We start from the raw sequence: 26,526 nt of genomic DNA on the forward strand, positions 1-26,526 counted from the left end.
AACATTTTTCACTTGTTATTGTATTATTGGAACAATAATATCAAAGAATCTAGGGCCTCTGTTTTGTATATCTAAACCAAAATCAAACAAATGCCTTTATATTTTGATTTATGAACCCAGCATATTCAAATACACTTCCACTTTCCAGACTTATGTGAACCTATTTAAACATTCTCAATTAAAATATATTGTAATCAAATAATACATGGTGCTTTGGTCCTAATTCCATTAATACTTAAAAACATGCTGGCTAGCTTTAAGAATTGTCTTGTTTTTCTAGGAAACTGTTCAGTTTCACTTCTAAAACATTGTAATTTAAATGATCATGACTGTCATTTTGTTCTTTTCTTAGGCCAGGGGTGTCAAACTCAATTTCATTGAGGGCCGCATCAGCATTGCAGTTGCCCTCAGGGGGCCGGGTGGGTATGGCCTGGGTGGGTGTGGCCTACTGGGTGGGCGTGGCTAGAGTGCGTATGGCCTACTGGGTGGGCCTGGCCAGCTCTACATCGTTCGCATCAAGGGTGCCTATGGGGGCCTGAGCAGGAGTGGGACAGATCTGAGGGTCTCTGGCAGAAGGAGGGTCTCTGGGCCAGGGCCAAGGCAGCGGGGGCCGTTCCCTCACTGTTTCCAGGATGGCTTCGCGGGCTGCATGAAACCACTTCGTGGGCCGGATCTGGCCCCCGGGCCTTGTGTTTGACATGTCTGTCTTAGGCAGAATACAATTGAAAAAGTTTGCATAAAAACATGTCTGTTCCTGAAACATTACTGTTTGAGGATGATATAATTATGTGGATGCTTGATATAAGCATTATTTACAAGTATTTCAAGTGTACAATTTACAAGTATACAAGTATATTTACAAGTATACATTTTTTTATTATTAGTTGTCTAGAGCTAAGGAAGAAGACATGATTGAGCTGTAATAGGTGCCATTTAAAGAACTGAAGGCATTTTTGATTAGTTAAAAATGAACATGCCACCTCAAGCTGCTATTTCCAGTAATTTAATCTTCTGAAAGATTAAATAGTTTTAAAATTATGGTTATCAGTTTCATCCCTAGAAGTTTAAATTGTGATAATTCCAGCATCTGAAAAAAAAAACAAAAATAAAACCAAGGATTGATCTACTAAGCACTTTTAGCCATTGTTCAATTACCCACAATGCAGATTATTCTATCTATAATTACAAAACACAAATACAAATGAAATTTGATCCATTTTTCTCGTTTATCTTTTTTGTGAGTTAAAAATTCACAGCACATCTTTTGAAAGCGTGTTTATTAACATTTCAATAAATAAATGTTCAGTCTCTACCTTGAAGAAAAATGGGAGGAAAAAATAGAATCCAGCCTAAATTCCATTGCCAGCAATGGACAAAAGTTAATAAATAATGCTTGTCTATTAAAAATCTTAAGGTGTATGGCAGTACAGACTGAAGATAAAGAGGCTAATAGGGCTAATCTATACTTCAGGACTAGTTTATGGTACCAAAGTCCTAGACTCTGCCACTTCCAAATCTATGATTGCATTTTCTATCTCGGAACTCCCTGCATATTGAAAAAGCTAAACTGGAGAGAAACATCCTTGCATGTCATCAAAAACAATCATTGAATCCAGGAAGATTCTGGATTTTATAATAGCTCAGCCCTTGAACTGTGTAATTCTGAATTCTAAAATGTACAGAAGAGCAGACTATAGTATCATTTTCTAAACATGCTACCTGAATGGAATACTAGAAGCTTAATGTACAACCCTTAGAATTCTTCACAGAAGAAAGTACGGCCTTCTATATGGCCTTTTGTATATTATTTCCTCACCAAAAAATAGTGATATTGCATTTAGAACAGAATTGTTGTCTAATTTTAGAAAATCTATCGATTTCATTTTATGAAAGTGAGATGCATCAGTATTGCTTTCCTTTTGGCTCTTGTTTCTTGCTTTCTGTTGCATCAGGCCACAGACTCCTTTGAGGTCCGTTTGGAATCAAAAGTGACAGAAATTATTTCAACAAAGTGGTGGAATAAAAAAAAAATCCTGAATTACCCTCATACTCACTTCCAAAACTCTTCAAAAAGAGCTGGGCCACTTCAAGCCATGCACATCTTACGATTAAAATTGGTATCAAAGAAACAAATCAACACGTAAAATGACAATGCTTTACAATTAAGTGAGCTTATATAGCAGTCTAATATACAAATAAACTTCCACCTTTAAGGGGAAAAAATAATGACATAAACAAACTAACAAATTATGAATTTAATTCTGCTGCTCTTCTAATTCGGGTTAGATTCTTCGTTGCATTTTTTCAGTGCTTTAGAATCCTGGAACTTTTCTGCAAATCTTTCTCTTGCTTTTTGCCAGTTCCTTTTGTTCTTGGTACCAATGATCTGAATCTCTTCAGCAGAAATAGGCATACTTGCACCTAAGCCTGCATGCTTCCTGTGTAACTGAAGTTTTATCTGTTAAAGATTAAATTTTTATAAATTAAATTCAATAAACATGCATTCTATAGTTTTAATTATTTTTTTTAGACTTGGAAAAACACAGTTGTGTGCAGAACCTGGAAATAATAGCATTACTTTGCTAAAATATTATTACGGTACTGTTGATGTGTATTCATGCTTTGCATATACAACTCCATCAGTCCTTTGGGGCGGGCACTAAGACTCCCAAAATGGCCACTGGGAAAATATAACAACATAGAAACATATAGCCTGATATACTTTGTTCTTCTGGCTACAGTACACCTTCAAAATATATTCAGGCTATATAGAGAGAGGAAGATGGGGAAGTTGCACTGCATAGCACGCTTTGATTTTACCAAATATATTACAAGATCAGATATTAATCAAAAAATTCCTATCTTTAAGACCAATTTGTTCTAACAAAACAAGTAAATATGCCATGTCAAATTTCAAGTGTATGTTTCAATCAAGTGGATTACTAGTTCACCATTTAATTTTATCATACATGGAAAACTTTTCAATTTTCTTAGACAACTTAATTAAGCCTAACATGAGTTTAGCAGTCACCCTTCAGACATGAAGTTTAATTCTGTTTTCCTCATAATCACACCTGAAAAACCAAATTTATCACTTCAGACAAAAGCTTTTTGAAAGACTTTTTTAAATTTAATCATCCTTGTGTCTTATTGCTGTTTCAGACCAGATTTCTTAATTTCTTAACCCTGTTGCATATCATGTTAGCATGACAGCCATGCGTATCATGCGTGCATATCATGTTTCGTAGGCTTGTTAGTAACCAGTAAAAATGAAAAGATCACTGAGAAATTTGAATTTGTTTGCTTTATCAGTTCCAGTAAATGTAATACAGTGCAAAAACTGTATCCTTGCAAATATAATTTCATATGACATCTGTGCACAGAAACCTTTGCTTTTAAAGCAAAACTTTGCATTTGGTCAAAAATGGCAGTTATTCCAACTCCATTGTTCATATGCCTGTGTGTAAAGGTAAAGGTAAAGGTTCCCCCGCACAAGTGTGCTAGTCGTTTCTGACTCTAGGGGCCGGTGCTCATCTCCGTTTCATAGCCGAAGAGCCAGCGCTTGTCCGAGGACATCTCCGTGGTCATGTGGCCGGCATGACTAGACGCCAAAGGCGCACGGAACGCTGTTACCTTCCCACCGTAGTGGTCCCTATTTTTCTACTTGCATTTTTACATGCCTTCGAACTGCTAGGTTGGCAGAAGCTGGGACGAGTAACAGGCGCTCACTCTGCTACGCGGCACTCGGGATTCGACCCGCCAAACTGCCGACCTTCCGATCGACAAGCTCAGCGTCCTAACCCACTGAGCCACCGCGTCCCTTATGCCTGTGTGTAGAATTGTGCAAAACATTTGAAAGAGTTATTTTGCAAAGCAAGCAATCATGAATAAAATACATTTTTCAGTTATTGAAACACCATTTTAAAAGGTTCACACAGATGCCTCTGCACGTATACAAACACACAGCTACTTTACTACAATTGTTCCCAGACTGTTGGGAGATAGCTGCACCAACCTTACAAAAGATGCAGCTTTTGCGTTAATGATTGAAGACATACTTTGCTATTGTTCTGCACATTGTAAAAGCATCTCATTGGAATGGTTTATGGTCAGTTCCCAATCACAGATATTTTTAATGCTGAGTAATAGTAGGAATTACAAAATGTTGCATGTATGGAACAAGCATTAATTGTCCAAAGCACGTGTGTTATGTTCAGGCAGAGACTGGAATACACATTCCAGAGAAAATGCAAAACCATCAATATTTGCACACAGCAGCAGTAAAGTGCATGTAATGAAGAATAAGGTCATGAAAAGATAGGGATGGAGGGCAAGTGGGCAAAGATTGGATGTGCCGTACACAGTAGCACTGGCAGGGAAATAAGGGAAGAAAAGGCACTGGACAAGTGAGGGGGGCAGATGGGCTGTGGCAGGAGACTGGTAGCTACAAGTGAAGGAGGGTACTGGGAACTCATGAAGAGGGGTGGAGGGTAGCCAGGTCTCTTGCTCTTCAATTCACATGTAGCAGCAGAAATGAGATAAGCCGAGCACATGGGCACAGGGAACAAGATGGGCAAGACATCATATTCTACTTGCTCGTAAGACCCTTGAAGATTTTTCCACGATGAAACCAGAAACAATTAAAATGTTTATTAGAGTTTCAGTCTGGATAAATCATAACCCGCACAGAATTGGCCAGCTGAATTTCTGAAGTTCTTGTTGGCAGGTATAGAGGCTTAGCAGTATCTGAATAAGCAGCAGCAAATCTTAGGCTCTTCTCCAAGGGAATTTTGATAGCAGAAAATATATGCCTCTGATAACCCTAGGTAACTAACTAGAGGGTTGTGCGCCCAAGGTTCTTTGGGGCTAAAATCTAGTTTGCATTATGCCCTAAGTGGTTATAAGCGCCCTTATTTAACAACCCTAACTGGGACCAGCAATTCCACAGTTAAACAAAGTGATGTATAAATGGGAAATCACATGGCTGCAACTGTTTTCTGTCTGGAAAGAGACGAAACTAGTCAGTTTCGCACTTTCAGCTTTTGTTTGTCTCCCACCGGCTCCTCTGCTCTTTGGAAAGGACAATTTCCACTTACTGTCTTGTACCCATTGAAAACAACACAATGGTGCCAGCAGCCCGGGCTGGGAGCTGCAGGCTTGCTACACAAACAACTTATAGTACTCTTTAAATCCCTTTTCCAGTGTCTCAGTTCTATGAGGTGATGGAGGGGGGGGGAAAGCAATTTCTGAAGGCAGCGCTTTCCCTGAATGTTTCCCACTTGTAAAAGTGGAGGGATTTCAAGAGGGTACTGTAAGCTATTTCCATAATGCACCTGTAGCTTTCAACCTCAGGCTGCTGGTGGGATTGCTTTGCTTTCCCTGGATAGAAGAATAAATTGCTTACTCTCTTGCAGTCCCTTTCTGTCTAATCTTTCTGCACTGCAGGGAGCTAAAAAATAAAAATAAAAAACCCCTACAGGTCCAGTATAGGATACTGACTATAATGGTGATCATGTGACTGAGGGACTCTGTAAAAGTTGTAAATAGTCTTAAATTAGCCATAAAGTTATTTTTTCAGCACCACTGTAACTTCAAATGGTCACTGAGAGAGTGGTCAGTAAGTGGTGACGACTTGTACTGACTTTCTTTTTTAGGTAATTCAAAAATTCATTATGATTAAAATTTGGTGGAATATGCAAAAAATATTCAAGAAAAGGATTAAGTTTTGTCCGCAATTGTTTTTACTGGGCATTATCACAGATACTACCGTTGTGGACACTAAGCTGATGTTGAATTTAATTACGGCAGCGAGACTTTTAGTAGCGCAATATTGGAAGAAGGAAGAACTGCCGACTATAGAAGAATGGACTTTAAAAGTTTCCAATTTGGCGGAAATGGCAAAGATTTCAGCGTATTTGAAAGACCAATCGCAACAGAGATATATTGTGGAGTGGAGAAGATGGATTGATTATATCCAGAATAAATATGGGACTAAAAGGTTTCACTTAGCATTTGAATAAGTAGTGGATTTATATGATGTATAACTAGCTTGTAGTTATTTTATTAAGAGTTAAAGTGTGATAGAATTTAATATTTTATTGTTGTTTGCATATTTTAGATTATGTTTGTATTTTTATACCCTGTATTTAGCTCTGGGAAGTCGGGGAGGGGGGGAGGGGAGGGGAGAGTTGGGGAGGTTTGGGGAGAGGGGAGGGGGAGGGAGGGGTTTTGTATTTAAAAATGTACTGTAAAACTTTTCAATAAAAAAAATTCATTATGATAAGATTTATCGATCAGATTATATATCTGTTAACTGCTAAACAATTGATTGTGTTTTGATTGAAGAAGAAAAACCTGGAAGGATACATGATTGTTATCTTGAAGTATCTAAAGGAGTGTCACATAGAAGGCAAGGCAGAATTATTCAGACTTCTCCAGAAAACAGCATAAAAAAACCAGGTTAAATGACAGGGAGGTAGATTTAATTGGATACCAAGAAAAAGCCCTAATGGTAAGAATTAGACAATGGAACAGCCTGCCTCAGGAGATGATGAACTGTCCTTTGCTGGAGCTTCGCCATGTGCTGTTTGGAATAAGATAGTCCTGGTTTCTTGCACTTGGGAGGGGGTTGGATGGAGTGATCTCCAAGATCCTTTCCAACTCATGATATCCACCTTTTCTGGCACTGCCATTTTCAGACCTACTATGTGTTCTCAGAAATCCCATATGGTAAATCTGCAGAGGTTTGCAAGACGAGTGCATTCTACAGCACAAGTATACTTAAAAAAATAAGTTCTACTGATTTTAACAGGGTTCTTTCTTTTATAAATAAAACAGAATTAAGAAGATATTATTTCTATGGGATTGTTCACCAAAACAACAACAACAAAAAACCTACCGGATCTTTTATTCCACCACCACTCTTTCCAAGTCCTTCTCCTTTCTTCCATCCCATCTTCTCCAATATTTTGTGTCCTCTGTTACTCTCAGTAATTTCCCTTCAAAAGTAAAACAAACGTGGAAAGGGGAAGTTGGAACAACAATAGTTTAATTTTTTATTCTTCAGTTTCAATCATGGAAAATACCGTGGTTATATTTTAATACTTATTTTGAAAATATATTTATATATATAAAATATACCTGCTTACGCAAGGAAATATCTCAAAATGCCAGAACTAACATACAATTGCAACCAAAACACGTCACCAGCAAACAATATCCAGATGAGCAGAGATTAACACCAAATAACATTAAAATAACAAGAAGCAATACCCCAACCAAGGAACTGTTGAACAAGCTAACAGCAAACCGCCCTACCAAATAATCACCAAGACCACTCCCACCAACACTGACAGGGCAATCCACTAGAATATAAAATGAGAGCAATTCCCTACCATTCCCTACAGCATTGATGAAGTTATCTAGTTTGGGTAATAAAAACAAGAAAACAACTAAGCTCAGAGAGCACTAAGAATCCTTCATGCAACTATAATATTTTACAGTGCCTATTATTCTGATCATATTATACCAATCCTGACTTCCAATTAATGCAGATATCAAATTCTTATCAGACACAATTTAAAGTGCTTGTCTCTAACATACTTTTAATGTATATTAAAATATTAAAACAAAACAAACTTAAACTTCACTATGACTGCAACATGGTTTGTTTTGTTTTAATATTTGTAACGTGCCAATTTATTTTAGATTTTTTTAAGAGAATTGAATCTTAAGCAGTGTTGTATATTACTGTAACACCTAATTATGTAAAATAAAAAAACCAACCAACTTACACATGTATAGAGGCTGGGGCATCATCTCTATAAAAGTTCCCTTCACTTCCAACTGTTTCACGGCGCTTTCCTGCTCTGTCTTTGTAATTCGGATTTTTCACAACTTTATCAACTTCATATTCTGTATTCTTTTAAAAACAAAAATAAACCTCATAAATTAAGTGTACTTTTAAAATCTTAGTTTTATATATATTGTTACAGGAAATTGCGGTAAAAATACTAGGGCATGAAAAATCGTTAAAAAAGAATTATTTATATACTTTTAATTTAGAAATGACTAGGAGGGATAGAAAATGCCGCTTGGGGTGTGTGTGAAAGCCCTAATAAGCAGGCATATACATAGAATGAAGGCTACTGCTAAGCTTGTAAGCCGCCCTGAGTCTTCGGAGAAGGGCGGGATATAAATGGAATTAAAATAAAAATAAATAAAAATAAATAATAAAGGGGAAGCAGAAGCATATTTTTTTCCTTTTTATTTCAGATTTGCTTTGTAGTCCTTGACTTACAACCACAACAGATCTCAAAATTTTTGTTGCTAAGCAAGACAGTTAAGTGAGTTGTGCCCCATTTTATGACCTTTTTTGCCCCAGGTGTCGGGTAAATCCCTGCAGCTGTTAATAGAATCATGTGGCCATTAAGTGAATCTGGCTTCCCCCATTGACTTTGCTTGTCGGAAGCCATCTAGGAAGGTTAGAAATGATGATCACATGACCCTGGAACAGTGCACCTGTCACAAATACATGCCGATTGTCAGGTGCACCAATTCTGATCATATGACCATGGTGATGCTGCTATAGATGTTAAGTGTGAAAACCAGTCATAAGTCACTTTTTTTTAGTGCTGTTGTAACTTCCAATGAATTGGAAGTCACTAAATGAATTGTTGTAAGTCAAGAACTACCTGTATACCCACATACTGTAGTTTTTGCCTTTAAGCCTTATTTCTGGGGTTTGAGGAGCTGATTATCTGCAATAGAAAGCTAGGTACTGGACTAGAAAGGTCTCTGGTTTTACTCAGTAGCTCTGCTTTTACATTCTTAAGTTACTATTAAAAGGGCAATACTGTGTTTACAATGATGCTGTAGACACTGTCGGGGCCTTTGTCTGTGGTCTAATCAGGCAAGAAACACTTCTGTAAATTTGTGTTAAACACTCACATAATCGCGAATGCTTAGGTGAGCGAGAATGACTAACTCAAAATTATTAAATGAGCTCCATGATTAAATAAGGACTTGAACTGATATCTCCACTGTTTCAGTCTAGTATGGTATCCTGATTCTTATTTGTAGTACATCTCATTCTGTATTACAGACTTGATAACTATCATAATTGAGGCATATCAGAATATACAAAGAGTTCAAATGCTTTTTTAAAAGTTCCAAAATGCATTATCAATTAAGAATACATTTAAAAATCTACCTGTAAGCCATATTTTACACGTATTTGTTTTAATTCTTTTCTTCTAACTAATTCCTTTTCTTCTTTTGACAATGTAGGGACAACTGAAATACAAAGTAATTCATCAAATAACAAAATCAGTAACTTACTGCATGTAGATAGGAATCAAATTAGCCGTGTTAGACTTACACCTATACTAATGTATTAATCTACCTGATAGTACTAACCAACATTAGTGCATCATCATTTATGAGCAGGTGCTCACTCCTTCAGATGTTTAGAATGGGAAGGATTTTAATTTGAGAGGAAGAGGTTGAGTATTACCTTATCAATTAGCAAATGAAAAGGATAAGAATGTATTATTTGCTAAACATACTCACTGTATTGAAAGTCCTATAAGAACAAGCCATTCTATGCATCTGATGAACTGTTGCTCACAAAGGCTTAAGCCCTAATGAAATTAGTTAGCTTTGAAAACACTTCCAGATTCAACTAACACAATCTTCCCCCCTCCATTATAAAACCTGTGAAGGAGCGTAAGTTATTTACTATTTCTTTCTTTATTTCTGACTGATGAAGGTCTAAGCTTTTATGTTCAATTGCTTTGAGATGAAAAGGATACAAGTGTATATTTTAATTGTCAGGTGGCTATCTACACATTAGGACAACATCTAACACTTGATACCTTTTAGCTTCACTTATAACTGAAGATGGTAATAAAGGAGTAATAAGCTCACTATAGGGAATACTGATTATCTAAATTCAGCTTCTTGTCCTTATATTACTGTGTAGTAACTACTTTGTTGGATAGACTGGTCGATGAACTCCTATATACTTTCTTTTACAGATCACAGAACATCAGAAATCATGCTATCAAAATTTAGCAGCAAACTGATAGAAAAACAGACATTATTTCTAGCCAATTTTTATCATCAAACAAAATATAAAATGTCTGAGAATAATACTAATAATAAGGAACCATCTCTCGCTTGCAAAAAACACACATGTAAAATTCCAAAATCCAATACTACGGTACCCATAACCTCCTGCATTATTACCCAGATTGCGGTGGCTCCTAGTCACCCACACACAAATGTAGCCCTCCCCCCAATGCAGAAATAAATATTGTCTTGCGCTACCTGTAAAATGTAGCTTGGTGGATCTTATGCTAAACTGATCACTGAGAGTGATGAACCCAACTAGAAAGGAGGCAAAGAATTGTGTTTTCCTCTAATATATCTAGGATGAGATTAGATGCAGTGTAACAGCTGTCAATTGACTAAAAAATATAAATATATGCCTATATATTCCGCATCCTGAGAGACAATTTGAGAGGTTAAAAAAATCTTGAATGTTTCCTATCATTGGATGATCCTCATATCTATGTCTAAGAGTTTCTGAGGTTGATCAATTTAGTGAATTTTTTGGTGAGCTATGTTAAACTTAACTATACAATATTATTTTCAACATAATATTTTGTTTTAACTTTTCTTTAGAAGTTAACCATAATATTTCATTACTTACTAGAAGATTCATTTTTCTTATCAAGGCGAAGATGGGCTCTGACTTGCCCTGGTTCACATCCATCACAGGTTTCACTACCAGGGTGAATATGAAAAGATAGTACAGTTTCTCCAATCTTCACTTCATCACCGTGTTCCAGAACATGAGGCTCACTTTTTGTTTTAGGCTGTAAATAAATGAACACAGGAACTAGAAAGCAGACAATTAAGTGCTAACAAAAGAGCCAGGGACCATTACTTCAAAGAGAAAGGTATAGGGAGTGTGGTATGTGACCCAGCAAAAACATGAATTTAACAGGGTCACAGCTGAGCAGAAAGGATAGAGAAGTGGCCATTTCAAGTGGTGGGCAAAGGTAGGGGTCAACAAAACCAGCCAGGAACATATCTCATTATTATACTCACCTGCAGAATTTGGTTTCCATTAACCACAGTACCATTCTGACTGCCTTGATCCACAAGAACATAACTTTGCAACTCATGATCAAAGTATACTTCCACATGGAACTAACAGAAAAATCAAATATTTTGATAGCAAGTACATAAATATTCCAAAGCATTTAAAATGTAATAAATCATTTTTCTGCTGTTATCTTCTCTCCAGTTACATAAAAATCCTTGAAGAATTGATTACCTTGCTGACAGAGGCCTCTGGAATCTGCAGGGTATGTTCCATCCCCTTTTCTCTGTAAAAGAAATAATTGTTAAAAGTCTGGGGATGGCACGCAAATTCACTCAGAAGCAAGGCTAGCCTCAGAGGCACACCCAAGTTCATTGGCAGAATCCCTCACTAGCGATTATGTCAGCATTGCTTTAATTGCCTGCTGGAAGCCTTTGGGTTACCGGAGGCATACTTTTTAAAAATTACCTTCTGAGAGCTGTAAGTGCATTAGACATATACAGTAGCGGCCAAAATTGTGAAAATCTTTTGGGAAAAGTGTACAGTAGAAATGCCACCCTTGGTTAAGTTTCCACCAATTTTTCTTCTAATTTCTTTATAACTGTAGCCGTGTTCACTTAATAATACTATTTTACATCACTTTCCGGGCAACCTGTCAACTCTTTGTACCATTAATTTAATTTTATTACGTTTTACAAGCTCATTAAACGAAAGAAAAAAAAACCCCAACCAGCTTGATAGGGATCATATAACAGACTGACACATGTCCTCCTCTCAGCTTCAATACATGACATCAATAACTGAATCCTACTGTGATCTGATTGGCTCATTGCCAAAACAGGATGACACGTGATTGGCTCTCTAAACACTCATGCTCATTGCCTACAATCAGATGAAGGAAAGCTTCCTGATATCAACCTAAGCAAGTTGTGCTTTCTTTTTCTGGTTATTTGGCTATAACTTTTCATAGAATACAGTACAGATAATTGAACAAAGTATGTTGCATTACATTTTTGATAACATTATCTTTCCATTGATATATAATTTTATGGTACTGCTCCAAAAAAAGTGGTGCTATTAGCCATCAAACTTCAAAAATACACTTTTCCCAAAAGATTTCCACAATTTTGACCACTACTGTAACTCTTTGAATTTTGAGGTTAAAATTATTTTTAGTAAAATAATTAGAAAAGTTGAATGCTGATCTTTTAGTGCTTTATTTGGTTAAATAATGAATACTATGTCCTGGTTCCATCAAAATGGGCTTAGAGAAGGCCTTCTAAAGTTTGCCCATCTCCAGGTACAAATTGATTCTTTCCCCCCCCAGTTCATTGCGGAGCATTAGAATCTAGTTATTTTCATAACTTTCTACATAACCCTAGTGTAAAGTTGAATTAAACAGTAATTTCATCCAGCACTGTTTGAAATACCCATCGGGACACAGTTATTGCCAATATTGTCCAGAGACATCCGATAAATCCATCAGTGGACTTAGAAGGAATTATTATTAGAAGGGAGTAGGATTTAGATAGTCACCTATAAACACACACACACAAACATGGGATTTTATCATAGCTGGCAAACCAGATTCAGGAGTCCATCAAAATGCCTTAAACTGAGATGATAAATTAAGAGAAAAACCCCAATGCATCCAAATGGATGCAAATGCCTTTGATGCAAGGATATGAGTCTCTACCTAAGCAGCAGTAAGGAAAGAAAAAAGAAACATAGACATAACTTGAGGACGTTTTTTCCCCCAACTGTATCTCCTGAGTGCACTTCCTACATATACATTTATGTGTACGTGCATCTGTTTTTGTGTTTGTATTTTAATGAAAAAATCTAAATGATTGTTTTAAGAATAGTAAATCTATTCATTATAACCAATACTTATACAAGAAACCAGGTTAATTCAAAATGAACTCTTAATTAAAGATGATCATTACAATATTACAAATATGAATAAACAGGATGGAATTAACAAAAAAGAAATCTAGATATCTCATTAACAATTGTGTGGTGGTACCTTCCAATTGTGGCAGGTTTCACAGCTGTGATGATATACAAAGACCCCATCTGCAGTACTGGTGACCTAATTACAATCACTCTGATACAAGGTGGCCAGATCTTGTCTTCATCTAAATAAATAAATCAGTATCAAGCTAAGAAAGAGAAACTTTCCTGTATTATCCAATCTGTATCTCCCAAAAACACATTTGATTTTCAGCCATTATATATCTGGAAGCAATATACAAAATGTGTAACACCTATGTAAAAATTAAAATATGAATAATGCAACCATATCTACAAGGGAAATACTGACAAGCTTATTTTCCCAAGCTGCAGCCATTAAAGACCAGTGCTAATCAATATAACTCTAGAGAGATACATCTTGGTTACATGCATATATGGCAGGAGTGTCAAACTGCCAGCCCACGGGCCGGATGCATCATGCAGAAGCCGCGCCCACTCCATTGCCGGCAATGGCAAAACTGTCCTGATATGTAACATGTCACGTGACGTCGTGAGTTTGACATGTCTGATATATGGGACAAGAACATAGCAGTTAAAATAATCTTAGAGTAACCAAAGCAATGGAGAGAACTTTCGTCATTTCAATGTGCTAATCCTAAAGTGATGCAATCACAACTTTGCTAGATGAAATGAAAGGAGCAATGAAGAGAGCTGCTGTATTTGAGAGGAAAAATGGGGAATGCATTTGTAGATGTTACACTTATTGTTAATCGGAACATTCAGCTACATGCTCAATATATTTTCTATCATTTTTCCTAACAGTACAGAGTTGTCCAGAACTATGAGATGGGCAGCGTATAACAGACAGACAATGTCTCGCAACAACAGTTGCTCGAGAACATGAATGAGACAATGCCATTACATTCATATGGACTTCCCTTCAGCACCTTTAATTAGCCACTGAATGAATAGAATTCCTAATTACTCTATATTTGCTTCTTATTTAGTTAACAATGATAGTAATTGAAAGATGGATGATTCCTTAGGGTCTATATTTTAGAAGTCAAACCAAGAAAGGCTGCATAGGTAGTCTTCAACTTACATTAGTTCACTTAGTGACCATTCAAAGTGACCAGGCGCTGAAAAAAGTGACTTATGACTGTTTTTCACACAATCATTCTAGCATCCCCATGGTCATGTTGTCAAAATTCAGACGCTTGGCAACTGACTCATTTATCATGGTTGTAGCGTCCTGGGATCATGTGATCACCTTTTGCGACCTTCTGACAAGCGAAGTCAACGGGGAAGCCAGATTCACTTAACAACCATGTTACTAAACTGCAGTGATTCACTTAACAACTGTGGCAAGAAAGGTCATAAAACAGGCCAAAATTCACAACTGTCTCACTTAGCAACAGAAATTTTGGGCTCAATTGTGGTTGTAAATCAAGGACTACCTGTATAGTTTATTTTCTGGAGCAGTCTGCAACAAAACAGAAATGATACTTTTTCTCAGCAGCAGACTAAATGTTATTGAACTATTTGTGAACTGTAAGTACTTTTTAAAGAGTATTATCATCTTAATAACTAATTTATATCAATAAACATTTTATATCCGCATGTAAAAATAGTTTTTCTGAAGATATGTTTTCAAATCCATATTTACTTTTTTCTATCAATATCCATATAAACAGCAATATGCACAGTAAGCTTTTACTTGATATATTTTTCTAATTATGGATCATATTTAATTGCAATATTCATAAGCAAGACATTGGGTTATTTTATATACTTCGCTGAAGAACCTGATTTTAACAGTTTTGCATTCAAATGTGTATAATTCAATTTTCTGACAATTATTTTTTATCATTCCCAATCTGCAAGTATTATTCCTAAATATCCTTCATAAAAACCTTTAATTCACCTTCACTGTCCACATCTTCTGAATTTACAGTCTCTTCACTTGTCACTTCATTTTCACTGCTGTATTCCTCCTGTTCAGTGTCTGTGATTTCACCTTCTTCTGGTTCACTTTCTGTATCTGTTTTATTATCTTCTATAGTAGCAGTAAACTCTGCATTTACACTACTTCTGTTGGCAGTAACTGATTCCCTGGACTTTTGAGTGTTTCTTGTATCAATACCCACTTTAGCTTTTTTCACATCTGGAAATTCTTCCTCTCCTGGAGAACTTGGTTCATTAGTGGCAAAAAGGCAATTCAGATCGCTAGATGATTTTTGCTCTTCTGTGTTCAGATTCTGAAGATTTATAGAAAAAGGAAAACTTGAGGAATTTAGTTAAGTTTTAAAATTAGTGTCTATATATGCAGAAAATTAATCCTAATCTTAAAACAATCTTAAAATAAAAATTAATCCTAGTCTTACACACACACACACACAGAGTATATAGCTGATAAGAGAAATAACTTTGATCACTTTAACCATTATGGCAAAACATTCTTTTCACAGTATTTTAGCCTTTACATTCCATTACTACTCTCAACATTTTTTTTTCTTTTTTAACAAATTGTAACTTGCACTTTGGGGATGTCACTTTCCTCCTATCCTTTTGCCCCCAAACCATTTCCTATATTTTTCTTTAGTCCAGTAGTCTGTTAGAATAAAAACACCTGGCCAAATAAGCATCATTTCCAAATTCTGTCAGGAAACTCAGGAAAAACAGTTATAATTTGTCTTAATTTCTTTTCTTAGGAAAAAACATATACCTACTTGAAGCTCCAACTTGATTAAAGAGAAGGGCAGGGAAGACCAATTGTTTCTTTTACAGAAATGAGTCAATTATATTCTGGATAGAATTGTCAAGCTATTTTTTTGTGGGAGAAAGACTGTCAACCATTGTTCTGTTAATGCTTTCTGGTTATCTACCTATATACTACTAAAACTCTTGTTCCCATAACCTTTAACTGGACAACATGCTGCATTCTGTCAACAGTATTCAGCCAAGGTACCTCAAATGGGCTAACTTATAAATGTGTCCAAAATCCAGGACCTATAATTTCCAAAAGAAATTGTGCCTGTTTCAGTGCTGCTGGGCTGCTGCTAATTTATTTTATATTCACTTTTAAGGATACAAATTCTTATAATGAAGCCATAAGCAATTTAAGTTCCTTGTTTTATCTACCACTCATTTTACTTATTGTTAAGGTCAAAAATTACTTACCTCAAAGAGGAGGAGCAATGCATAATTTAGGACAAAGTGTAACATATAGAGAGACCATAAGTGTATTTTGCAAATTATACCAGCTGCCTGCAATTAGTGCAGGTTCGCATCCCACCAGGCTCAAGGTTGACTCAGCCTTCCATCCTTCCGAGGTAGGTAAAATGAGGACCCAGATTGTTGGGGGCAATAAGCTGACTTTGTAATAATGCCGCTTGGGGTGTGTGTGAAAGCCCTAATAAGCAGGCATATACATAGAATGAAGGCTACTGCTAAGCTTGTAAGCCGCCCTGAGTCTTCGGAGAAGGGCGGGATATAAATGGAATAAAAATAAAAATAAAATAATAAATAAATAAAATAAATGACCTGCCTTAATCTACCTAAAGACAAAAAAGCAAGTAATAAATCAAATTGCCTCCCAATGATCAGTATAAAATTTTTAAAATCATCAAAATAATTTTATTGGGTAGTATGGCTTATTGGGGGGCATAGTCCAACTCAGCATTCCAAAAGGAAGAAACTTTGTCAGTTCCAATTGGCCTTGAGATAATCAGAAGAAAAGTCACAAAATATGCTTCACTGAATTATCATGACATCAAATATACAGTAACGTGCCATAACTGCTCTTATTTCAAATTTTAATCACCATATTTTCCTGAAGACTTTTTTTCCTCAAATCATTACCTGTGGGAGGGCAAACTCAATTTAGTACACAGTACAATAACTATATATTAAGATCCACTGAATTCAGTGGCTCTTACTACATAACCTGGAATAAGAGCCACTGAATTCAGTGGATCTTATTATATAGTAAGCATAGGATTTCTTATATTTTCAGTTCAGAAGCAAGTCCTCTACTGATCCAGTTCAACTAAACAAGGACCCCAATTTTCACTCCCCCAAAATTAATGGGTATACACATCCACAGTCTGAACATAACAGCAATTTACACATACTCACCTAGCAAAAAGAGTCATAGAATAGCATTTACTAAACATGCATAGATTTATGCCTGCTGAGCACAAGTGTCTGTAATTTCTGTCAGAGCATGCATGCCTGTGTGAGTGATCAACACAATTGCTCAGGTGTATGTACGTACACAGGAGATCAATAAACAATACCAACAGGGAATATTATTTTACTGCATTTAATTATAATTTGGTTATTACTACTTTTCTCTCACAGCACATATTATTTTTCAAATTATTCATATTAGTTATGCATACCTTCTGATGAAAAAAGTTTGCAGGATGGTTTAAACACCAATTGGTATTGCTAATGTACCCAGGGCAGTTTATAGATTTTTTATCTTCACTTATAATCTAAGGGATTGCTTTAAATTGAGGGACGGCTTTCTTTTGGGTAAATATCTCTGTTCCTAACACTTATCCTGGTAATGATCACTTCCAGCTTATGTATTATACTACAATTTTACAGAAACATTTTATATTCTGAATCTTATGGGTTTAATAGCTACAGTAATTGTTTCAAACTGTTTCACCACCCTTATTCTCATTTGCAAAAGCCTCACATTTATTTACAGCGTAATCTACTGCCATACGAAATAATCTATAATTGCCAGTATTTCATATTTATTTATTTACTAGACACCAAAAAGAGGCTAATATGAAAAGAGGCTAATAGAAAGGCACCAAAGGTGCCTTTCTATTAACTAAAAATTGTTTGCTAAGTAAATACCTTGTGCTCATTTGTCCTAGAGCATTCTGCATCTCTTCGTTTCTTTTTGCCTTTTCTGTCTCTGCCGCTCTGAAGAGTTTCAGTTCCATAAGATTGTAGATCCACTCGAGAGTGGAACTGGTATCGGCCACTTTCAACATCACAGTAATAATATATTCCAGTGGTTGGATCATAATACAGCTGATTTTCCTTTAATAAAGTTAAATATGCATAACTTTACATCTGGTATTTTATACATGTTACTATGTAGTTTGACAGATTTATACTACAACAACACTTGGCAATTTGTTTGATAAAAACACTTTGCAAGATATATTTATTTTATTTTATTTATTTTATTGGATTTATATACCGCCCTTTCCCGAAGGACTCAGGGCGGTTTACAGGGTACTTAAAAACATTGATACAAAAAATTAAAAACAATTAAAAAGAATTAAATTTAATCCCTGAAAAAATATAAAAACCCCAATTAAAAACTCTCAGGCTGGGCCGGGGAGCTCGAAGAGCCAGGTCTTCAGGTCCCGGCGAAATGAACGAAGGTCGGGGGCGGTCCTAAGCTCCGCGGGCAGCTGGTTCCAGAGGGCAGGCGCACCCACAGAGAAGGCCCTCCCCCTGGGTGTTACCCACCGGCAATCTTTAACCGGCGGCACCCTGAGAAGGCCCTCCCTGTGGGAGCGCACTGGACGAAGGGAACATGATGCCAGCAGCAGGTGTTCCCTCAGATATCCCGGACCCAAGCCATTAAGGGCTTTATAGGTCATCACCAGCACCTTGAATCTCACCCGGAGAGCAACCAGAAGCCAATGCAGCTCGCGGAGTAGAGGTGTTAGAATTTTAGAAGGCCCCCAAGACCTAATTGGTATGGAATTGCTGGCATATAATACAGGGAGTGCAGAATTATTAGGCAAATGAGTATTTTGACCACATCATCCTCTTTATGCATGTTGTCTTACTCCAAGCTGTATAGGCTCGAAAGCCTACTACCAATTAAGCATATTAGGTGATGTGCATCTCTGTAATGAGAAGGGGTGTGGTCTAATGACATCAACACCCTGTATCAGGTGTGCATAATTATTAGGCAACTTCCTTTCCTTTGGCAAAATGGGTCAAAAGAAGGACTTGACAGGCTCAGAAAAGTCAAAAATAGTGAGATATCTTGCAGAGGGATGCAGCACTCTTAAAATTGCAAAGCTTCTGAAGCGTGATCATCGAACAATCAAGCGTTTCATTCAAAATAGTCAACAGGGTCGCAAGAAGCGTGTGGAGAAACCAAGGCGCAAAATAACTGCCCATGAACTGAGAAAAGTCAAGCGTGCAGCTGCCAAGATGCCACTTGCCACCAGTTTGGCCATATTTCAGAGCTGCAACATCACTGGAGTGCCCAAAAGCACAAGGTGTGCAATACTCAGAGACATGGCCAAGGTAAGGAAGGCTGAAAGACGACCACCACTGAACAAGACACACAAGCTGAAACGTCAAGACTGGGCCAAGAAATATCTCAAGACTGATTTTTCTAAGGTTTTATGGACTGATGAAATGAGAGTGAGTCTTGATGGGCCAGATGGATGGGCCCGTGGCTGGATTGGTAAAGGGCAGAGAGCTCCAGTCCGACTCAGACGCCAGCAAGGTGGAGGTGGAGTACTGGTTTGGGCTGGTATCATCAAAGATGAGCTTGTGGGGCCTTTTCAGGTTGAGGATGGAGTCAAGCTCAACTCCCAGTCCTACTGCCAGTTTCTGGAAGACACCTTCTTCAAGCAGTGGTACAGGAAGAAGTCTGCATCCTTCAAGAAAAACATGATTTTCATGCAGGACAATGCTCCATCACACGCGTCCAAGTACTCCACAGCGTGGCTGGCAAGAAAGGGTATAAAAGAAGGAAATCTAATGACATGGCCTCCTTGTTCACCTGATCTGAACCCCATTGAGAACCTGTGGTCCATCATCAAATGTGAGATTTACAAGGAGGGAAAACAGTACACCTCTCTGAACAGTGTCTGGGAGGCTGTGGTTGCTGCTGCACGCAATGTTGATGGTGAACAGATCAAAACACTGACAGAATCCATGGATGGCAGGCTTTTGAGTGTCCTTGCAAAGAAAGGTGGCTATATTGGTCACTGATTTGTTTTTGTTATGTTTTTGAATGTCAGAAATGTATATTTGTGAATGTTGAGATGTTATATTGGTTTCACTGGTAAAAATAAATAATTGAAATGGGTATATATTTGTTTTTTGTTACGTTGCCTAATAATTATGCACAGTAATAGTCACCTGCACACACAGATATCCCCCTAAAATAGCTATAACTAAAAACAAACTAAAAACTACTTCCAAAAATATTCAGCTTTGATATTAATGAGTTTTTTGGGTTCATTGAGAACATGGTTGTTGTTCAATAATAAAATTAATCCTCACAAATACAACTTGCCTAATAATTCTGCACTCCCTGTACAATCTTTCTTGCAGTTTTTTTTGTACTTTTTTACGTTGACTGTCATTCAAAGAAAAAAAATGTGAAGAGGAAAAGAAAGGAACAAACAGAAAAAAGATAGAAAAAACAATCTTTTTTCTAATGTCTTTTTTCTTCATCTCTTATTTTTTCTTCCCCCAATTTCTTTGAATATATTTCTAATTATATATAACGTACATATCTTTGTACACTTCTTGGAATCCTTCAAACTGGAAGTGGGTACATAATCTTTATAAATGAAGCTTTACTGTTAAAACAAGTCTGACTTTTATTGCCCTCTGTTCAATATTTTTGTACGCTAGATTTCTGTATTTTCCATATTTTTGTTATAATTGATTCAATGAAAATGATCAGTATCTTATTTTATCATTGTTAGGTTAGTCCTAAAAGGTTAGTCCTAAAATATAACTTTAAGAATGTTTACTTGATACTGTTAAAATAAACTCTTCTTCTGATTGCATCACTGATCCCAGAATATGATTATAATGGGATCACCCTACTATAATTATTTCCAAAAGCATTCCAATATGCCACTTTAAGGGGGACAGTTCATGAACTATACATTTGTAGATGCCCTTGAATATTCTCTAGCTGAAACAAATTTCAGAGGCATGTCACCTCATATGTATTCTCATATTACTTTTACAATCCCTTCTTTTCACAAACCAGTTTGAGACACACAAGCCTTGTTTTTAATCAAACTATTTGTTACTTAGAACTGCTGATGACTTTCAAAACAACTCACAAATATGTTTAATTTGATGATTTGCTACCAAATTCTAATAGTTAAAACTTATTCACAATAATATACTTTAGGTAAACAATGAAAACTTCAATATAAAAAAACTTTACCGAATTATAATAGAATCCAGTGCTATGGTCATAATATAATCCAGTATTTTCATCATATGTAAATCCTGTTTGTGATACAGCAGCTTCTGCAGCAGCTCTCAGACTTTCTGCTAATGTGCCTTCTGTTAATGAAACATCTTTTGATTTCTACGATTAAGAAATACAATATAATATGATAAATTATATTATGTAGTAATAATGCAATCTTTTATTTTGCAAGCTTTATTTTATAGTAACTTTATGAAGGATTCACCAAATCCCAAACTAAGTTTAGATTTCATTCCATGTGATAATTTCATTTTGTACGTTCATTCCAAAATATTATCTGCTAAATATATTAGCTTATAAGAGCAACCAATCCCACTTTTTATTATAAATTATTTGTGTGTGAATCTCTAGCATGATATAGTAACGTATGAATTGCATCTTATTTTTTAAAGATAAATATTCCATATAAATATTAAAAAATTATACTAACGAAAGAATTGTACAAACTTTGTAGAAAAGTACACTGTAAAAAAAGAAGATATGTTTATTATACAGAATAAAGTATTTTTAAAGTCCTCCAAGCTTTTTTTTTGTAATTCTTAGAAGTCTCCAGAATCATGTAAATAAAATTCAGTGGCAGATCCCCAAATATCTGCACCATAGTTTTCTGCTAGTTTCCAAAAGAATAGAAAGTAGTGACTGTTGCTAAAATTAACTCCATCCATTTATGAAATGCTCGGAGGTTATTGCTGTAGTCACTAAAAATAGAATTTTTAAAAATATTATTTAGTCTCTTCACTACAAAGCATTGCCTACGCAGACACAATCCTTTCACAATTAAAGTAGACCGTAAAGCTATCTTAAGATTATAGCAATAATGATCAATATGGAGGGAAGTTGCTAAAAAGTAAAGAACTTAGTGGCATGTTTTTCATTAATGATAATACACAGTTACAATTAAAAGCATTTTAAGTTTATCTAGAGAAGCATGTTTCTTTTTTCATGCATCATTCTATGTAGATAATTCAAAATAATGCCTCAAGCATCAATAGCCAGTATAATGACATATATATATTAGTGAACTTCCAGCATGTCTAAACATAAACTAATTTAAAAGCTGTTAGAAAAATGAAATGGAATAATGAAATATATCATAAACAATTTTTGGATGAAAAAATATATAAATTTGACAAATAAATGATCTTACCTGCACATTATTTATTATGTTGCCCTGTTCCTCAAGCTCATCCTGCTGTCTGTCTTTAACATCTAAATGATTGTCTAATTGTAAATGATCTGTACAATTTGGGGTCAATATTTCATTATTGTTATTTGGCTGCACTGGTGCACTGGATAATTCAGAACAGTTGTAATAATTGTGAGGATAATAATAATCTGTTAAAAATTAGAGTAAAGTATTAGAAAAAATATTTTACATACTAGACAATGTTCATTTTATTGAGATATATATATTTCCCATTTCCTAGTGTTCATGCACTAAAGTCCATCACAATTTAAATACCAAAGATTCTATTGATTTTTAGTTCTCAATTTAATTTCTGCTGCATTGTTTATCACAAAATAATAATATACAGTAATTTGGTATTTGTAAGCCTTTGGAAGTATTTTTAGTTTCATAAGACTAGCTAGCTAGCTATAGATACAGATACACACAAATACAAACAGAATATAAATAAATAGCATCAAAGCATACAAAAATACAAAGACTGTTGTTAATCAGGCTATTCTAGGGCTCTGTATAATATTGAGACTATTGGCCCTACGCTCTAGAGTAATTCAAAGATACACAAGAAAACTATACAGACATTCCAATCATTGTGAACACATAAAAGCATATTTTTCCTGAGTGGATTTGCCTTGGTGAATAGCCTTAACCCAAACATGGATTTTGATAGCAACTGATTTTGATAGCTTGTCTTGATATGTAGAAGCTAGGGATAAGCAAATAGGAATGTTAGATTTGTTACATATTTACTTTTTAGCTTTAAAAGTATATAGTCATTATGAATTTTTACTATTAGACAAAATATTAAACCCAAAGATAGAACAGAGATTAATAATTAATTTATATAACCAAATAGATGCTTGGAAAATTGGCTAAAATTGTATCATATCTAGTTACTTGACTGAACTTTTGTCATTAGGTGGTCATGATATGAGCTGTAATTTTAAACATTAAATTTGCTTTTACCTTCTCTTCCCCCCACCATCACTTTTTTCTTTTCAAATAATATATTTCAGTCTATAATGGAAGGAATTAATTATTACTATTTTTAAGTTGCACTGGAAGCTTATCGTGTAAGTAATTTTATAACAATGTTTTTAATAATAAATGTAGAGTGTAACAATGCAACTTGCAGCATTTTCTATTGCTTAGGACAGTGTACTTTATCAGCAATACAAACACAACAGACATGTAACAAATAGCCACAAGATTATTTTGAATCCAATATAGGAGTATTTGTAGCTCAGGGATGAAATGAGTCTTTGCAGCTCTCTGAGCTTGGTTGGTTTTTTTGCAGACATTTCATTACCCAAATTACCCAAATCTGATAACATCAGTGGTAGCAAACAATGCTAGAAAACAACCAAGCTTCACAGTACAACAAGGACCCCTTATTTTGAATCTTCATATGATTTCTGTTATGTCCTATTACCTGCATATAACCATGCAGCAGAGTCTTCAGTTTGCACTTCTACAGTAGATGTGGTCTTCTCATTTCTTTCATCATTGCTGACTTTGCCAAGTTTTTCAACCTACAAAGTAACACAAGCAGTTAAAAATTAATCCTACAACATAGATTAGTATGACTTTTTCAACAAAAAATATTTCAAATTGATCAGATCCTTCTTTGTATAGAAAGGAAAAAACATGTTGCTGGAGATGCAATATTAATTTGACTGTCAGACAAAATTTAATACTTTCAGGTAACTACATTCTTTTGAATTAGTAGCACTTGGAAACTGACCACTGAATAATGGAAATGGATTTTCCATGTAAATATAAATGTGGATTGCTGCATGCCTGAATTTTGATCACATGATGACACTGCAATAGTCATAAGTGCACGGATTGGTTGTAAGTCATTTTCTGCAGTAGCATCATAATTTCAAATGGTCACTGAACGAATGGTCATAAGTCAAACACTACCTGGAAATGGATTATGCAGCCTTCATCCCTCACACTGGCTTACTGATTTTTTTTCCTTTTTAATAGATTCTTATTGTTCCATGGCTCTGAAAGACTACTGAGTGTACTTAACCATCTTTAAAATCATTTGAGAGAGTTTGTTGAGAGAGCCTACCTTTCTCTGGAATGCAAGAAATATTAGGGATAGATCATAATGGGGTGGAAAAAAAATCTATGTAGTCACCAAGAGTCAAAAACGATCTGATGGCATTTAATCAGTCAACAGGGCAACTGCAAGCCTGAAATACAGGCCATGTTGAGAGAAGAATGGCTGATGCTAAGCCAGGATCTAATGAAGGAAAGCTGGACCAGGACGATTCAGCTCAAGCCCAACATCTTTGCCAGACTCTACTCCCTGGCAGGGAACCAATAGAGCTAGCTGAGGCGCTGGGTTGCCTCTTGTCCCTCTCCAAGGCCTGGTAGTAAACCAAGCACAATTCAGGGGAAAGAGGACCTCATCCCTTCAATAGAGGCGACAAGCAACCAGCTCCACGGGTTCCCAGCGGCGCGGCTAAGGAGCGCAGCCCCAGCAGGTTAAACTGCCTGTCCCCGAGAAGTCGGCTGGAGTGAAAAGGCGCAAGAGCCGCCGCGGGCAGGCGCCTACCTGCCTCCGTAACTTGGCCGCGCAGGCCTGGGCTTGGAGGCGCCGCTTCTTCTCCCGCTCAAGTCGTCTCCGGCAGGCGCTCAACTCCGCTTCCAGCGCAGCCACTTTCTCCCGCAGGGCAGCCGCCGGGGACTCGCCGGCCGCCTCGGCCATCCCCCCCGCCGCCGCCTACGAGGAGGCGCGGCGGCTGCTCAGCGATCCGGGCAGGCTGAGGAGCAGCGACCTCCGCGCCTATTCAGCAGCAGCGCTGCCGCCGCCGCCGCCGGTGCCTCTACGACGTCCCTCTCGCCCATCGCAGCCGCGATAGCACCCCAGCCGCTCCCCGCCCCCCGCGCCAAAGAAGCGCAGCCCCCCCCCCGGCCCCTCGTGGGTCTTCCGCCCTCAAGAAAACAATCCCCGCTAACAAAGTTCGCCGGCGATGAAGGGCGGCCTCGCCGCTCTTCCTGATAAGGGAGGAAGTGACGCCTTACTACGCCAAGGGGGATCGGATCTGCTGTGTGCTCTCGCGGCCTGCATTTTGGCGGCCAAGGAGGCGCGGGAAGTCTTTGTCCGTCCCTGCCCGGGATTTTTTTTTTTTTGCATATGCTGTCTTTAGGGCTGGAGGTTCAAACGCTCAGAATGCAGAACCGAGTTGAAACACGCCTCCCGTGTCCGTGAAACGCAGGGTAACAGAAAGTAGTTTATTCCACTTACAAAATTTCCTTTTGTATTTACACTTCCTGCTGGTTCCGAAGTCCGTGGTTGATTTTTCCGACCCATACGATACGTTTGGAAGCTATTTTCCCAAGTTTGATTTGTTAGAAGCTAAACCTCTAGGATTAACATGTCGAGCTATGCTATTAAAGAACAATATTATTTTCATCACGTAAATTAATACAATTACGGATACATTGAACTATATATATATACTGCCAGTGAGCCATTATTAGATCCTCTTTTCCCCCCAACAAATTGGCTTCACCTTTAAGGGCAAGAAAAATATTTACTGTTCATATTAAAATATCACTTAAAATATAATTCTTTTGAAAACCAGTGTTTCAGTGTACCTTGTGTTTTATCAAATACCCAAGATGAATTGAGCAAAGTAGTTTTCCCTCAGTAATAATGAAGGACTTAACCTGGAGTTTCTATTAATTCCAAATGAATTTTGGAATAATGCAAAAAGCAGTCAGGTTTACAGAATAGGCTACTTTGGTTTTATTCTTCTATGAAAGGCCAGGATGAGGAGAAGCAAAAGAAAATTACCGAGTTACTTAAATATCTATGTTGGGGATTTTTTTCTAAAAAAATTTCCGATTAATTTTTTTTATTCACAAGCCTCACAGATCCTTTCTCTAGAACAGCAGTTGTTCCCAAGGTTTCCCGCTCCCTGAAAGTCGATCTACAAAGTCAAATGAATATTTTAAAATTTCTCAGTTTTAATTTATAATACAGTACGCATTTGA

At 36.7% G+C, this 26,526-nt stretch overlaps 1 protein-coding gene across 2 annotated transcripts; it reads right to left on the reverse strand.

Moving 5' to 3' along the window:
- Positions 1-1,260: 1,260 nt before the first annotated feature.
- Positions 1,261-25,424, reverse strand: AGGF1 (angiogenic factor with G-patch and FHA domains 1). 2 transcript variants are annotated; one of them, XM_081319813.1, is made up of 14 exons: positions 25,082-25,424; positions 23,945-24,044; positions 22,474-22,661; positions 21,279-21,425; positions 17,960-18,148; positions 15,009-15,342; positions 13,137-13,248; positions 11,345-11,396; positions 11,116-11,217; positions 10,715-10,880; positions 9,212-9,294; positions 7,794-7,921; positions 6,899-6,998; positions 1,261-2,458 (listed from the first exon to the last, which is right to left on the reverse strand). In XM_081319813.1, the coding sequence occupies exons 1-14, from the start codon at positions 25,232-25,234 to the stop codon at positions 2,273-2,275; spliced, it is 2,040 nt and encodes a 679-aa protein (XP_081175939.1). In that variant the 5' UTR covers positions 25,235-25,424; the 3' UTR covers positions 1,261-2,272. The 2 variants fall into 2 exon arrangements, with proteins under 2 accessions (XP_081175939.1, XP_081175940.1); XM_081319814.1 differs by having other exon boundaries at positions 22,474-22,562; positions 25,082-25,422.
- Between the last annotated feature and the right edge of the window lie 1,102 nt (positions 25,425-26,526).

Source organism: Vipera berus (genome assembly GCF_964194415.1).
Source record: "Vipera berus genome assembly, chromosome: 2".
NCBI lineage: Eukaryota > Metazoa > Chordata > Lepidosauria > Squamata > Viperidae > Vipera > Vipera berus.

Coding starts and splice junctions, on each gene's coding strand:
- AGGF1 (XM_081319813.1), bottom strand. CDS start 25,234: ATGGCCGAGGCGGCCGGCGAGTCCCCGGCGGCTGCCCTGCGGGAGAAA. Junction 22,662..23,944: donor TGCTGCATGGTTATATGCAG/GTAATAGGACAT, acceptor AATTTTTAACAG/ATTATTATTATCCTCACAAT. Junction 2,459..6,898: donor GTGGTGGAATAAAAGATCCG/GTAGGTTTTTTG, acceptor AATCTTTAACAG/ATAAAACTTCAGTTACACAG.